Source organism: Pongo pygmaeus, chromosome 6, assembly GCF_028885625.2.
Source record: "Pongo pygmaeus isolate AG05252 chromosome 6, NHGRI_mPonPyg2-v2.0_pri, whole genome shotgun sequence".
Taxonomy (NCBI): Eukaryota; Metazoa; Chordata; class Mammalia; order Primates; family Hominidae; genus Pongo; species Pongo pygmaeus.
In genome coordinates, this window is record NC_072379.2 from 87,571,153 (window position 1) to 87,587,554 (window position 16,402).

Genomic DNA, 16,402 nt, shown 5'->3' on the forward strand with positions numbered 1-16,402 from the left:
GTTCTTTCTTCCACTAAAACTTCTTTTAAAAAAATCATTAATAGCTTTTTACATGCCAATTCTATAACATTTTCTTAGCTCACCTCCACATCTCCGATCTGACCCCCTTTCTCATTTGATTCTCTCTTTTAAGTCCCTTTTAGTTTTTTCAGTTATCAATTATTGTCCCACCTACCCTGAGGGTTTCTGACTTGGCCCTGTTTTCATTCTAGACTTTCTCCCCTGGGTAATTTCTGCTTGTACCAATAACCATCACCTAGGTGAGATATTTTCTATGTCCAATCTGTCAGACATTTCCACCAGGATGAAAGCTTTTAATAGTACAAAGCAAATGTGAGCAGAATGTGTATTTAATTTATATTTGAAATCCCCCAATATGAAACTTGTTCCTACGTATCAGTTGAATAATAGCCACCTCAAAAATAAATGTTAACATAACAAAACCAAACTCTTCCCCAGGTAAAATCTGTTCCTCCAATGTTCTCTAAAGTAACGGAACCATGGTTTACATATTCATTGAGACTACACAAATGGAAGTCTTTCAGACTACACCTGTTTCTTGTCCCAAAGCCCTACTAACTCTCTTCTCTCCAGTACCACTGCCCTAGTACCTGCACCACGTGAGCTCCTTTCAGTGTTTAGGCATTTTTTCCTTATTGCATTCTCCAACTTGTTGCCTGAACTATTTTTCTGAAATTGATCTGATCTCTAATCATGTTTCTCCTTTACTCAAAAACCATGCATTAAAAATATGCTTATGAGCCGGGCGCGGTGGCTCACGCCTGTAATCCCAGCACTTTGGGAGGCCGAGGCGGGCGGATCACGAGTTCAGGAGATCGAGACCATCCTGGCTAACACGGAGAAACCCCGTCTCTACTAAAAATACAAAAAAACTAGCCAGGCGTGGTGGCGGGCACCTGTAGTCCCAGCTACTCGGGAGGCTGAGGCAGGAGAATGGCATGAACCTGGGAAGCAGAGCTTGCAGTGAGCCGAGATCAAGCCACTGCACTCTAGCCTGGGTGACAGAGCGAGATTCCGTCTCAAAAAAAAAAAAAAAAATGCTTATGAAATAAAGTAAAAAATTCTTAGTACTACCGTTGACCCTTGAACAACACTGGTTTGAACTGTGTGTGTCCACTTATATACAGATATTTTTCAATAAATATATTAGAAAATTTTTTTGAGCTTTGCAACAGTTTGAAAAAACTTACAAGGCACATAGATTGGAAATATTGAAAAAAAATTAAGAAAAGTTGTGCTATGAGTGCACAAAATATATAGATATTAACCTATTTTGTCATTTACTTCCATAAAATATACACATATCTATCTTAATTTTTTAAAAACTACAGATGGGGTCTTGCTATGTTGCCCAGGCTGGTCTCAAACTCCTGGCCACAAACAATCCTCTTGCCTTGGCCTCCCAAAGTGTTGGAATTACAGGCATGAGCTACTGCACCTGGCCACACATCTATTATAAAAACTTAAAATTTATCAAAACTTACACACACACTTACAGATCTTACATGGCAGCATTTGCAGTCAAGAGAAATGTAAGCAAATGTAAAAATGAAGTATTAAATCATAACTGCATAAAATTAACTGTAGTACATCCTGGAATACTGTAATAATCTCGTAGTTACCTCCTGTAGCTATCCCGTGAGCTCAAGTGCCCCAAGTTGCCACTTAAAAGGCCATGTGATGCTAATCATCTCCCCATGAGCAGTTCATCTTGCCAGTACATTTTGTAAGTCAGTAAAAAGTAATCTCTCACAGTTCTCTTGCATTTTTCATCATGTTTAGCGCTATACTGTAAACCTGAACACCACCATGGAACCCATACAAAGTGCCACTACTGATGCTGGCGGTGCTCCCAAGAAGTAAAGTCATGACATTACAATAAAAAGATGAATTGCTTGACAAGTACCACAGACTAAAATCTATAGCTGCAATGGCCTGCTATTTCAAGATAAATGAATCCAGAATAAGAATCAATGTAAAAAAAGAAAAAAATTCATGAAGCCACTGCAGCAGCTATGCCAAAAGGTGTGAAAACCTTGCACTTTTTCTGAATTAACTTTTTATCTTGTATTAAAAATGCAACTTTTTATGTAGATGCAGGATTGCTATTTTAAAAACATAGACTACTACAATTCAAGAAAAAGTAAAGTTACTATATGACAACTTAAAAGCAAAAGGAATGTGAAGGATCTAAAGCTAAAGAATTAATTGCCAGCAAAGGATAATTTGGTAATTTTAGAAAGAGGTTTGACTGTGGAAGACAGTGTGGGGATTCCTCAAGAATCTAGAACTAGAAATACCATTTGACCCAGCCATCCCATTACTGGATATATACCCAAAGGATTATAAACCATGCCACTATAAACACACAAGCACACGTATGTTTATTGTGGCACTATTCACAACAGCAAAGACGGAACCAACCAAAATGTCCATCAATGATAGACTGGATTAAGAAAATGTGGCACATATACACCATGGAATACCATGCAGCCATAAAAAAGGATGAGTTCATATCCTTTGCAGGGACATGGATGCAGCTGGAAACCATCATTCTGACCAAACTATCACAAGGACAGAAAACCAAACACCGCATGTTCTCACTCATAGGTGGGAACTGAACAATGAGAACACTTGGGACATGGGGGGAACATCACACACCGGGACCTGTCATGGGGTTGGGGGCTGGGGGACAGATAGCATTAGGAGAAATACCCAATGTAAATGACAAGTTAATGGGTGCAGCAAACCAACATGGCACATGTATACCTATGTAACAAACCTGCACGTTGTGTACATGTACCCTAGAACTTAAAGTATAATTTAAAAAAAAAGAAGAAGAAATAGCTTTGGCTTTGGCTTTAGAAATATCAAGATAACAGGCGAAGCAGGTTCTGCCAACTAAGAGGCAGCAGATGAGTTCCCAGATGCCATTAAGAAAATCACTGAGAAGAAAGAATATCTCCCCAATCAGGTTGCTAATACTGATCAAAGTACCCTATTCTGGAAAACATGCTACAAAAGACATTAGTAAGGAAGAGAAGTGAGCACCAGGATTTAAGCCTGGAAGGGATAGGCTAACCCTACTGTATTGTGCAAATGCAGTTGTGTTTGTAATCAGGACTGTCCTTATCTATAAAGCTGCTAACCCCTCAATCTTGAAAGGGAAAGATAAACATCAGCTGCCAGTCTTTGTTGGATAAGAAGGCCTAGAGAACAAAAATCTTTTCTCTGGATTGGTTCCATGGATGCTTTCTCCCTGAAGTCAGGAAGTACCTTCCCAATACAAGACTGACTTATAAAGTTCCTCTGCTATTGGACAGGGCCCCACCTCCCCGCTACCCAGAACCCCAGGAGTTCAACACCAAAGGCACTGAAGTGGTGTCCTTGCCCCCAAACACAATGTCTCTAAATCAGCCTCTAGATCACGGGGTCGCAAGGACCTTTAAGGCTTATTAAACATGATTTTCTATGAAAAGGATTGTCAACTATGGAAAAGAACACCAACAGAGAAAACTTCAGGAAAATCTCAAGTATTGCATCATTGAAGATGCCATTGTTATTGAAAAAGCCATGAAAGCCATAAGCCCAAAACAGTAAATTCGTGCTGGAGAAAACTTTGTCCAGGTGTTGTGTTGTGTTATAACTTCACAGGATTTACAAAAGAGCCAATCAAGGAAATCATGAAAGAGACTGTGAATATGCCAAAAACGGCAGGAAAGTGGGTAAAGGACTTCAAGATATGGATCTTGAAGAAACTCAAGAGCTAACAGACACCAAACCAGAGGAATTAACAGAAGACAGCTTGATGAGTGCTTCAGATCCAGTGCCAGATAACAAGGAAGAAAACACAGAATAAACTACCAGAAAAACTAACATTAGATAATCTAGCAGAAGAGCTCCTATTATTCAGGACTGCTTTCGACTTCTTTTACGACATGGATCCTTCTGTGAACAGGCACTGAAACCAAAGCAAATGGTGGGAGAGGTATTGGTACCCTATAGAAATATTTTTTGGGGGGAAAGAGAAAAGCAAAAGCATGACAGAAATTATCATGTACTTCCATAAAGTTACACATAGTGTGTCTGCCTCTCTTGCCTCCCCTTCCACCTCCTCCACCCCCACCCCTTCTGCCTCTGCCACCCAAGAGAGCAAGACCAACTCCTCCTTTTCCTCCTCAGTCTATTCAACATGAAGACTATAAGGATGAAGACCTTTACAATTCACTTATGAACAGTAAATAGATTTTCCCTTCCTTCTGACTTCCTTAGTAACAGTTTTTCTCTAGCTTAATTTATTTTAAGAATACAGTATACACTATATATATATTTTACATGTGTCAACTGACTGCTTATGTTATCAGTGAGGCTTCCAGCCAACAGATTATTAGTAGTTGTTTTGGGGGGAAGTTGAAAGTTATAGGAAGATTTTCAACTGTGGCGGGGGCACCTCTAACCCCCATGTTCTTCAAGGGTCAACTGTATATCCAAAGCTACTAAAATACCCTTCTGGTATCTTTTTGTTTGTTTGTTTTTGAAACAGGGTCTGGTTCTGTTGCCTGGGCTCAAGTGCTGTGGCACTATCATAGCTCACTGCAGCCTCAAACTCCTGGGCTCAAGCAATTCTCCCACTTCAGCCTCCCGAATGGCTGGGACTACAGGCACCACACCACCCTGACTGTTTTAAAGATGGGGTCTTGCTATGTTGCCCAGACTGGTCTTGAACTCCCAGCCTTAAGGGATCCTCCCACCTCAGCCTCCCAAGTAGCAAGAACAATAGGCTCACCTACCATGCCTAGTTCCTTCCTGTATCCTTTTCATTTGCCCCTTCCTCTTTTCCTCTTTGCTCTGTACTACATGAAATACCGCCATTTCTACATGCCATTCTGCTCTTGCTTTTCCTCTACTTAGAACGTCATTCATTTTTCCTATCATAAATCCACCTAAATGTCATATTTTCTAACGTCTTTCTAAATTCCTCTAATCAATTCTCTGACTTTGCTGGCTCTCCCAGCAATTTGATTGTATCTCTATTATTACACCTTTATAAATCTTACGCTACATTTAGTGTTTACCTGTTTCCTTCACTAAATCAAGAACTTCTTGTAGGTAAAGGACTTACGTATCAACCTCTTAGGCTATTAAAATCAAAATAACTTATGGAGTAATTTCTTAAATTCATAATCCACATCTCTAGTCATTTAGGATAGCTATTATAAAAAACAAATGCGATTTTTTTTTTCAAAAAAGTTGAAATATTGACTATTCTGATATACTCGAGGAGAGTTTCTACAGTTTCCATTAAATACGTAACACTTTTTTCCTGCTCTAGATTAATCAGATTCAGGGGCTTAGGAGCCTCATTTAAAAGGAGTATTTTACTCTGGTCGTTAGAAATAAAGTAATGGCCAAACATGACGCAGGCAACGTTTCAAAAAACATTACTAATAGGATAAGATTTAAAAAATAAAAATTCAAAGCAGTTGTAAATTTTTACGGAAACGATTCTTAAGACCGACACCACACAAAAATCGACCTAAAATGTTCTGCAAGAAGGCACATCAATTACACGCTTTCGTGTCTTCATAAAAATCCATTAGAAAAACCTTAAACAGTGCACTCAAGGAGAAATATATAAAAACAGGCTGAGGACATTACTTAAAGGAAGAAAAAACCACCGCAACATTTGGGCCACAGCAGGCAGGTATCCCAGTTCCTCATGCCACGTGCACACGATGTCTCTAAAGAACTTCAAACCCTGCCCCTGCCCCCAAACAACCGTCCAAACCACGCCAGGTACACACACCATTGTCACTGCTTACTGACAAAGCGCGACTACAGGAGGGGCGGAGAAGTCTATGGGAAAACCAAGCAAGCAAGGGGCCGCCAAGAAGAAAGTAGTGGAGAGACAGGGGAGCAAGCGAGAACCAGAGCCGTCAGCGCTGAGGGGACCCGCACGGACCTTTCTGAACAACACGCGACTGCGATGCACCATGGCTGCAACAGGCCAGAAAACCTTGCGGAAGCGGCACAAACCGCAATACAGCGCGGACTTTTTACGTCATCCCTGGCCGCCGACGCGATTTCTCCTCCGCCCACACCTGCGGACTGGCGCATGCGTTGTGTGTTGCTCTCGGGCGCCACCAGCCCCATGCCCTATGCGTTGCACCCCACGGGTGGGGAGAGAAGGCGTTTTATCTATTAAAACACAGAGATAATGTCGAGAAGCCGTGGGACAAAGGACAGTAGGGCGCAGGTTGCGTGTCTCAGGAATTAACATTTTGAATGGAATGGAACTGAAGACTCAGCAACCTTGGAACAGCTTTTATGCTAATTGAGGAAACTAAGAATCTTCACGCTCAGCGTGAAAAAACCTCCAACGGACCGTAAAACCAAACGCGTAAAAGACACAAAAACTCAACGGGGAAAAAAGAACCCCCAAAAGCCGTTAATTCAGTGGCGCGCTGAGTAGTCTCCAGCCAAAGCTTCCAGGAGACCATGAATTTAAAACTTGCGGCCGCACAAAATTTTATTGAAAATAATGTCAGGATCAGAGATCAGATGTAAGAGGACTCTCCTGTGCAGTAAGAGAAAGAAGCTTGTTTTCAACTGGCAGAAAGTAGCTTCTTGGAGTCGGGAAGACGGGTTTTTATCCGTCAATTGAAGCGTGCCTTTGTGAGAATTAAGACACGATGTGAAAAATCCCTCTCTGTCTTGATTACTTTTCAGGACCAGAAGACAGTAGCTCTTCCCAGCACCTCATGCAGCGAAAAAATGTATGCAGCTGAAGTAAACGGCCCTGCACAGCGCTCCCAGCCGTATAACTCTTAACAACCCAAACTAATAAATCCTAGAATCCTTTCATACTTAGATGCGATATGGCTCTGTGTCCCCACCCAAATCTCATCTTCATTTGTAATCCCCACTGTGGAGGTAGGGAAGTGATTGGATCATGCGGGGCTGTTTCTCCCTGGCCGCTCTCCTGATAGTGAGGGAGTTCCCACAAGAGCTGATGGTTTTGTAAGTGTTTGGAAGTTCCTCCTTCGTTCTTCTCTCTCCTGCTGCCATGTGAAGAAGGTGCTTGTTTCCGCTTCCCCTTTTGCCATGATTATAAGTTTTCTAAGGCCTCCCCAGCCATGTAGAACTGTGAGTCAAGCCTCTGTCCTTTATAAATTACCCAGTCTGCGCAGTTCTTTATAGCACTGTGAAAACTGACTAATACCTCAATGTGACAGTGTCTTCCACCTCTCACTTAGGACAGTGATTATTTGGAAAGACATGATGTGAAAACCCCCTGTCTTGATTACTTTGCTGCTACTGGACCTTCTGCTTACAACCACCAAGCAGAAAAGCTGTAGTTGTCATTTAACCTGCAGTAGTTGTATTTTCCCTCTGTGGATTACTTTAATGTTGAATATTAACACCAGCAACAGATGTTGATTACCATCAGTGTTCCTACCTCTCATTAATATGAACATTAGGTTGTTGCTGTGTAGATGTTTTTAATTTAATGTTAATAACATTTGCTACCATTAAGATTACTATCTTACTAGGTTTTCCTATTGTGTCAGAATAGTATTGAGCCCAATGTACTTATTTTCCAATGCCTATTTCTTGTTAGTGAACACAATCTGAAATACTTTTCTTTCACATAACATATACATGGGGAAATGATCACAGCAACTAAAAAAAAGAAAGATGGGAGATTGATATAGAAATATCTCAAAATGATGAGGATCATTGTGTACTGTAAACAAAGAAGAAAGCATAATATTTACCTCTGACAAAATGTGGTCAGAGCCTGAAGTATTTATTGTAACTCTCGTTACCAGATAGTAAAATAAACATTGTGTAACTGAAAACTGTCCCCTTCAAAATGTGCAGCTAAAATGAACATGAGGCAAAATGTTTAGGACACTATTCAGACCTAAGGCAGAAGTCATTGTTGGAAAATACTACTACTTCTGCCATGAAGAGGAAGGAATGCCTCCCTAGGGTTGCTCAGTTTGATGTATGGGCAAACCATTAAAGTCAGTGGCACTAAAGAGTCTTGAATAAAGTCCCAAATAAGCCATCGACATGACTCACAATTTGGTTTTAAAAATATTTTAACACAGGCCAGGCGCAGTGGCTCACGCCTGTAATCCCAGCACTTTGGGAGGCCGAGGCGGGCGGATCACGAGGTCAGGAGATGGAGACCATCCTGGCTAACACGGTGAAACCTCGTCTCTACTAAAAATACAAAAAATTAGCCGGGCGTGGTAGCGGGCACCTGTAGTCCCAGCTACTCAGGAGGCTGAGGCAGGAGAATGGCGTGAACCTGGGAGGCGGAGGTTGCAGTGAGCGGAGATAGTGCCACTACACTCCAGCCTGGGCGACAGAGAGAGACTCTGTCTCAAAAAAAAAAAAATATATATATATATATGTATCTATAGATAGATACATATATACACAAAATAATGAGGGTTACGAAAAAAATTTAATATAGAGTTGTTCTAATTACAATTTTAAATAATTTTATTTTGAAGTACTTTTTAATTTACAGAAGTTACAAAAATAGCCAGAATAGATCCCATGTAATCTTTATCCAGTTTGCCCGAATGTTAACATCTTTTATAACCATTGTTCAAAACTAAAAAAATTAATATTGCTAGAATATTATTAACTAAACTACAGACTATTTGCTTTCACAGGTTTTTCAGCTACGACTTTACTCCAGGGTCTAATGCTAACACCACGTTGCATTTAATCTAACATTTAATGTAGATACACTTAAGCATAAAATAGACAAATATGTAATTAACAAATCTAATATTTTGTGATGTTATATTGCTTAATTTTGTCAGCAGACTAAAATGAAAAGTGTCTAACTTCATTCTGGGCTTTGCAGATTATTTCAATTGATCTTGTGTCATCATCTCAACTGCTTTTAATTAGAGTTCTACCTTTTGTCTATCATACTTTTGGTTCTGCTTGTTCAAGAGTCCCTAACAAGTTCCATCTGGCTCAGGCCTTGTACTCAGTAGATACTCTAGGAATATTAATTTATTCAAACGAAAGACAAGAACTACATTGCTAACTCCTATAGCATACGAATCACCTGAAGTGGTGCACTGAGTTATTCTTACTCATTAGCCTTATAATCCTTCAGATGTAACAAATCAAATATTCTTTTAGTTTCATGCCATCAAAATATTACAAGTCTGAGAACCATTATATCTCCCAAATGATGAAGTTAAATGGATCAAACAAATGAGGTTTACATACCAGGTAAGACCTCTTTAAGTAAAAATGAAGTATTGTCAAAGAGAGGGCCTCAGGCCATGTAATTATTGTCTTCAAACAAGGCCTATGTGAGGGGAAAAAAGTGGATTTATCTTATTGCCTTTCTTCCTAGGAACTTACACTTCAACTATTCATTCATTTATTCATGCATTAATATAATAATTTCTGTGTTCTGAATTTGTCCCACATACTCAGCTATGTGCTGGAACACTGTCATGGGTACTGAAATAACTAAGCAAGAATAAGCAGAGTAGCTGTGTCAGTGACAGAAAGAAGCAAATTTTAATCTTTCTGATACCTGTATTCATAATGAGTGGAGGAAATTTATTCCTATGGAACATGATTTTGCTTCGCTGTTAAGGCACTTTGCTTTTAATTTGAAGGATATAACGTAAAGGTTACTTTTTAAGAAACATTTCTAGAAATCTTGAGAATTATTAGAATCATTTTTTTAAGACCCCCATTTAAGACCACCTGTACTAGAGGAATAAAACTATTTTAAGGGTCTTCTACTATCCTATTAGTCATTGGTTAGTCTCATTTTTTATACTTTATTTCAATCATTGATAGATGTAAGAATGGCAGTGGAATTATCAGAAGAGACTTTCATGATAATGCTTCCTGTTTGTTCAAACAAGAGGACTTATGAGCAGAAAAGTTGGTAATGTATTCAGGATTCTCACTTACCGAACTCATTTTCTTTGCTTCTTGTTACTGAGATTTCATAAAGCAATAACCACTGACAGTAAATTAGAATTCTTAGATAATATGAATAAGAAATAAAAAGAAGAGGCCAGGCATAGTGACTCACAGCTGTAATCCCAACACTTTGGGAGGCCAAGGCAGGTTGGTCTCTTGAGTCCAGGAGTTTGAGACCAGCCTGGCGACATGGCACAACCCTGTCTCTACAAAAAACACAACAAATTAGCTGGGCATGATGGCACACACTTGTAGTCTAAGCTGCCTGTGAGGCTGTGGTGGGAAAATCACCTGAGCCCAGAAGGTTGAGGCTGCAGTAAGCCATGATGATGCCAATGCACTCCAGTCTGAGTGAGACTGTCTTTAAATAAATAAATAAATAAAATAATGAAATCAGTGCTTATATTAGTGTGTTCATGTGTTAAGTATTTATTACTACCACATCATAAATTAATAAGAATATTCCCCTTCAAAGGAGATATTGTAAGAATATGTTAGTCATTGTCCTATGCATGTATTATAGACTATCACTCTATACATGGTAAGCTGCAGCATTGGGCAGAATAGTAACTGAGCACAATTGTTCCCATTGTATATTCTACCTACAACACATAACAGAGAGTATACTCTGAGAAGGTATAGAACATGTACTTATTGGAAGACATGGTTGTATAAGTAAAAATGAAGTTTAATGAGAACTCATTTTATGTGAGTTACATAGAACATAAAAATATAGATTTTTAAAACATTTTTAAAGCATCGTAAGCACTTAAAAGAGTCATAATTTTTAAAAATTAGGTCTGTAATAATTATATTTGGCCTTTAACTTTATTTTTTTCATTCAATCTAGTTCTTGCAATAGCACCGAATTCCTCATTTGGTTACTGTGGAGCTTCCAGAAATTCTGGTATTCATTTCTTATATCTATTTCCGTATTTCCCATTTATTCATCAACCCACTAGTACTTTGTTTCTGTTCTTATTTCAGTAAAATTATACTTACTGGGCCGTTTCCTCAGGCCATATCTTATTTGACTGGGAAATGTCTACTAGTGAGGCAATTGGAGTTATGAGGGTATGCCCTAAATGCTAACAAAGGAGAAAAAAATGAACATATCAAAAGATAGTATAATCCCTGTAACTTTTGATTTCATGTAAATTTTAAATCTAATTCTTGGTAAGAAAAAAAATATACCAAAACCTCAGTATGTAACAAATGTTGGGGAAAAAAAGCCACCAAGCATATATTCCTATACATATGCTTATACCTAAGCATCACCTGCTGATCACCACCGAGGTCTAAGAAAAATGTTAATAAGGTTTCTGATGAACAAAGGAGAGGCTAAGTCCTTATTTAGAGAGAGTAAAGAACAAGTTGTTTTCTCTAGGGAGCCTGATAGGATGGAGTTGGTAGAAGGTTTATGTGAGGGTGATTTTTACATTACTTTTACATTGAAGAAGCCCTAAGCATAAATCCTAATAAAACTTTTTTTTTTTTTTTTGTTCTCTCATTATGTCTTAAATCTTTTCAGTGGTGGAAGCTTTTACCCATCATTAAATTTGAGTTCCAAGATTTTCTGCTCACATGTAGATAATGAGCAGTCCTAAAGACCTTTTAAGGCCCAAAACACTTCCTAGATTCAGAAATTAGAGTGTTGGTTTCTGTATAATATTTGAAATTCTCAATTTAAAGTTATGTCTTTTCTTTTCTTCAGCTAGTGCTGATTTTAGATGCCAGCTTACCATAGCTTCAGGGCACTTTAGATTTGGAGCATTGGAGGGAAGAAGAGAAAGGTAATATGGAAATGCTTACTTTAACTTGTCTTTGGTGGGCCAGATTTGAGTTCCTGGAACTGGCAGATATTTAGGGTAACTCTCTCATAGTGCTTTTGTGGGCACTTGAGTCCCATCATTGAAGTCTCTCACCTCTGGTTCCCTAGTGGACGGGTCTCTATTTGAGTGGTGGCTTTAGAATCTCTCCGCCCTTACTACCTCCAGCAATCCGGCATACACCGAGATTTCATCCCTGTGAATGGGGGCCCCCTTGATTTCTTTCAGTAGCACTATTGGACTGAATCCAAGGTGAACTCACCCTTATATGCAATCCACCTCCAAGTGGTGGGAAACACTCATGTAGATTTTACTTGGGCAAATTTAGGAGTGCGGGCCAATCACAAAGGAAACTCTCCTCCTTTACCACCAAAGTGGTTGGTGGGCCAATTTCTCCATCTCTTGATTTCCCTGGACATGAATCAGAATGCAGTTATTATGCCTTACCACTTCAGGAATAACATAACAAGCAGTATCAGTAGACTTGGTGGAGGCCCCAGCCCATCCAAATGAGCATGAAGAAAGAGATCAGGCACCCTCTATTCCATTCTCATTGGGAGTGGAAAACCTAAGAGGTCTAAGAATTTTGTGATTATTTCCTTTAAAAATTTGAGTTTGGGTCTGGCACCTTACTTCGTATAAAGCATCTGCTTCATCTCGATCTGTTAGCTAGAACTTGTAATTCAGTATCCTGAGATATTTCCTTTTAGGGGAAATATGAAATTACAGGCTGAAATTGAATGTGACACATTATTTTCTATTCTTTCTTGCTTCTCAGCATGATCTGAAACTCTTGTCATTTCTCTTTTTAGCTAATAGTATAGGTGAGCTGGAGAAGATGTTAGTATGAATTCTTTTTCTCTTTAAAACCTTTCTATTATAATAACTGATATTTATTCCTACCTCTTCTATACTTTTTTCTTCCAAAATGTAAAGGAAATAATAATCCTTCAAGTAAATGTCTGAGGACTGATCTTGGACTATGAGAACTGCTCTCATGTGCCATTAATTTCAAATTTGAACTTCTCTTTACATACTGTGTAAATCCTCTCCCTGACAAGACTGATTACATCTTTATTAAGTTCATCTCTCATTTGAAAATGTTTTTCATTTTAGAAAAAAATATTACTGTTGTCAATCTTGCCATGTAAGATTTGACAGAAAATTCTTTCATAGATGAAATGTAGTTTTATCTTTTAACAAAGAAAAAATGTGTCTTATTAGCTGATGAACACTCTTTTTTGTTATTTTTTAAAATCTTATGTTCTTTATTTACTTGTCACTGACTTGAAGCTCAACTCTTTTGTTAAAAGAAAGTGACATTAAGACAATGTATGGAAATTAACTTACAGTTCACACAGGAGAAAAACCAATAATTACATCAATTTTATATTCCTTCCTTCGAAGATATTAAAGTGTTGCAACAAGAAAGCAAACAAAGATTACATAGAGAATATTACTATGAGGCTAAATATAAAAGGCTATAGCAGAATTAGGACATAAAATTGAGTAATCTTGCCCATTTTATTTACAAAGTCACATAGGAATTACCATTGAGTCAAAGCTATCCAGCCCAGCATTTTATTAAAAAGAGTAGCCCCCCCCAAAAAATGAAAATTGCCATGCTAGTGCTAGTCATAATGTCTGAGAATTTCAGGTGGAGTTGTTAAGTGGTCAGAACCAGAAAATTGAGTTTATTGAATTATTTTGTAATTCAGTAGGTCTTAAATACCTGAATTTACATTCTGTAGGTCTTAAATACCTGAAACCTCACTTCGTATCTTTTTAAATAGGTCTATGGTGGCGTCAGGGTTAATCACTCTCTTTTTTATCATGGTATGTTTGCTAAAGATCAGGACTGTGGACCAGGCGCGGTGGCTTAGGGCTGTAATCCCAGCACTTTCGGAGGCCGAGGCGGGTGGATCATGAGGTCAGGAGATCGAGACCATTCGGGCTAACACGGTGAAACCCCGTCTGTGCTAAAAATACAAAAAACTAGCCGGGCGTGGTGGCAGGCGTCTGTAGTCCCAGCTACTGGGGAGGCTAAGGCAGGAGAACGGCGTGAACCCGGGAGGCGGAGCTTGCAGTGAGCCGAGATCGCGTCACTGGACTCCAGCCGAGGAGACAGAGAAACTCCGTCTCAAAAAAAAAAAAGATCAGGACTGTGGCAATTTTGTACTGTTCCAATTCAGCTGCAGCTGTGCTCCGCAGAATTTCCTTCCTGTATTAGTCCATTCTCACATTGCTATAAGGAACTACCTGAGGCTGGGTAAGTTATGAACAAAAGAGATTTAATTGACTCATAGTTCCATAGGCTGTGTAGAAAGCATGGCTGCGGAGATCTCAGGAAACTTAATCATGGTGGAAGGTAAAGGGAAGCAGGCAAATCTTCACATGGTGGAGCAGGAGAGAGAGCCAGCAAAGGAGGAAATGCTACACACCTTAAACAACCATATCTCATAAGAACTCACTCACTATTCCAAGAACCGTAAGGGGCCGGGCGCGCGCGGTGGCTCACGCCTGTAATCCCAGCACTTTGGGAGGCCGAGGCGGGCAGATCACGAGGTCAGGAGATCGAGACCATCCCGGCTAACACGGTGAAACCCCCGTCTCTACTGAAAGTCAAAAAAAAAAAAAAAAAAAAATTAGCCGGGCGTGGTGGCGGGCGCCTGTAGTCCCAACTATTCCAGAGGCTGAGGCAGGAAAATGGCGTGAACCCGGAAAGTGGAGCTTGCAGTGAGCAGAGATCGCGTCACTGCACTCCAGCCTGGGCGACAGAGCGAGACTCCATCTCAAAAACAAAACAAAACAAGAACAGTAAGGAAGAAGTCTGCTCCCATGATCCAGTCATCTCCCATGAAGCCCCTCCTTCAACATTGAGGATTATAATTCAACATGAGATTTACTTGGGGACACAGAGCCAAACCATATTATTCCACCCCTAGCCCCTTTCAAATCTCATTCTGCCCCCGGCCCCTCCCACATCTTACGTCCTTCTGACATTTTGTAACACAATCTTGCTTTCCCAACAGTCCCCCAAAGTCTAACTCATTCTCTCATTAACTTAAAAGTCAAAGTCTAAAGTCTCATCTGAGACAAGGCAAGTCTCTTCCACCTATGAGCCTGTAAAATACAAAAGAAGTTAGTTACTTCCAAGATACAATGGGGGTTCACGACAAGCCTGAGCAACAAAGCAAGACCCTGTTTCTACAAAAAATTAAAAATAATGAGTCAGGTGTAGTGGTGCATGCCTGTAGTCCCAGCTACTTGAGAGTCTATGGCAGGAGGATTGCTTGAGCCCAGGAGTTTGAGGCTACAGTGAGCTCTGGTTATGCCACTGCAGTCCCACCTGGTAACAGGATAAACCTTGTCTTAAAAACAATAAAAAGAAGCTCAGCAAACCCCAAGAAGTTGGATAAATATGAAGAAAACCACACTGTTGTAAAGAATTTGACCTCTGTCCCTGGTTCCTGGGAGATGACCTCTAAATCCTTGGAATTTTTTGGAGTGATAGAATTGTCTTTTATCCTTGATGGGCCCTTGGGATCACACTCGAGTTTATGCAAATGAGATGACTCAGGCTGGGGGCTGACCATATCAGAATGACAAACTATGTTATTACATGTGATATAAGCTGTACCTCTTGGTAGGATGGTAGGTGGTGGATGGTGGGTGGTGGGGCTGGGGAGGGCTGGGGATTCAGTTCAATCATGTGACCAATGATTCTGAAACTGACACAACAGACCCCTAGACGGTTTTTTTTGGATAAATATAGAAATTGACCCTTCTGGTCTTAAAGCTTGAAACTTACCTATCTTTTATCTGAGTTCCTCAGGAAAGGACCCCCAGGCCTCTCAAAAAGCATCGAAGATGCCAGGGACAGTAGCTCCCACATGTAACCCCAGCACTTTAGGAGGCCAAGGTAGGGCAGATTGCTTGAGCCCAGGAGTTTGAGACCAGCCTGGCCAATGTGGTGAAACCTCATCTCTACAAAAACTACAAAAATTAGCTGGGCATGGTGTCATGCACCTATAGTCCTAGCTACTCGGGAGGCTGAAGTGGGAGGATTGCTTGAGTCCAGGAGGGTGAAGCTGCAGTGAGTGGTGATTGTGCCACTGCACTCTAGCCTGGGCAACAGAGTGAGATCTTGTCTCAAAAATAAATAAATAAATAAATAAAGTATGAAAGAACTGAAACTCACCAGACAATGAGAGTTCAAGCCCCTCATTCATCACGATTGGTTTCTTACCCCACCTGAGTTCCTGCTTTTCCACACATAATTATGTTCCTTTCCTGCTAAATAAACCCCTAATTTTAGTTGGTGGGGGAGATGGATTTGAGACTGATCTCCTATCTCCTTGGCAGCAGCACCCCATTAAAGTCTTCTTCCTTGGCAATAATGATTGTCTCAGTGACTGGCTTTCTGTGCAACGAGCAGCAGGACCTAGACCAAACCCCTGATGTTTCAGTTACAATTCAATCAATCATGCCTGTATAACAAAACTCCAGGCTGGGTGTGGTGGCTCACACCTGTAACCCCAGCACTTTGGGAGGCCGAGGTGGGTGGA

General features: G+C 40.0%; 1 protein-coding gene and 1 long non-coding RNA gene across 6 annotated transcripts in view; both read right to left on the reverse strand.

The window, feature by feature from the left end:
* Positions 1–6,131, reverse strand: part of GTPBP10 (GTP binding protein 10) — a 52,924-nt gene extending 46,793 nt beyond the window's left edge. For 4 of the 5 annotated variants that reach the window (XR_010126953.1, XR_010126954.1, XM_054495995.2 and 1 more), the window contains exon 1: positions 5,984–6,074. Coding sequence is in view for 3 of the 5 variants with exons in the window: in XM_054495995.2 (XP_054351970.1) it covers positions 5,984–6,016 (33 nt within the window). In the remaining 2 variants the exon portion in view is untranslated. Of the gene's footprint in view, positions 1–5,983 lie in introns of all 5 variants that reach the window. The other variant, XM_054495997.2, reaches the window with a different exon arrangement.
* A 2,389-nt stretch (positions 6,132–8,520) lies between these two features.
* Positions 8,521–16,142, reverse strand: LOC129040989 (uncharacterized). The gene is made up of 5 exons (XR_008503754.1): positions 16,036–16,142; positions 14,306–14,446; positions 12,097–12,245; positions 11,008–11,093; positions 8,521–10,366 (listed from the first exon to the last, which is right to left on the reverse strand). It is a non-coding gene; the product is annotated as an uncharacterized LOC129040989 (long non-coding RNA).
* Between the last annotated feature and the right edge of the window lie 260 nt (positions 16,143–16,402).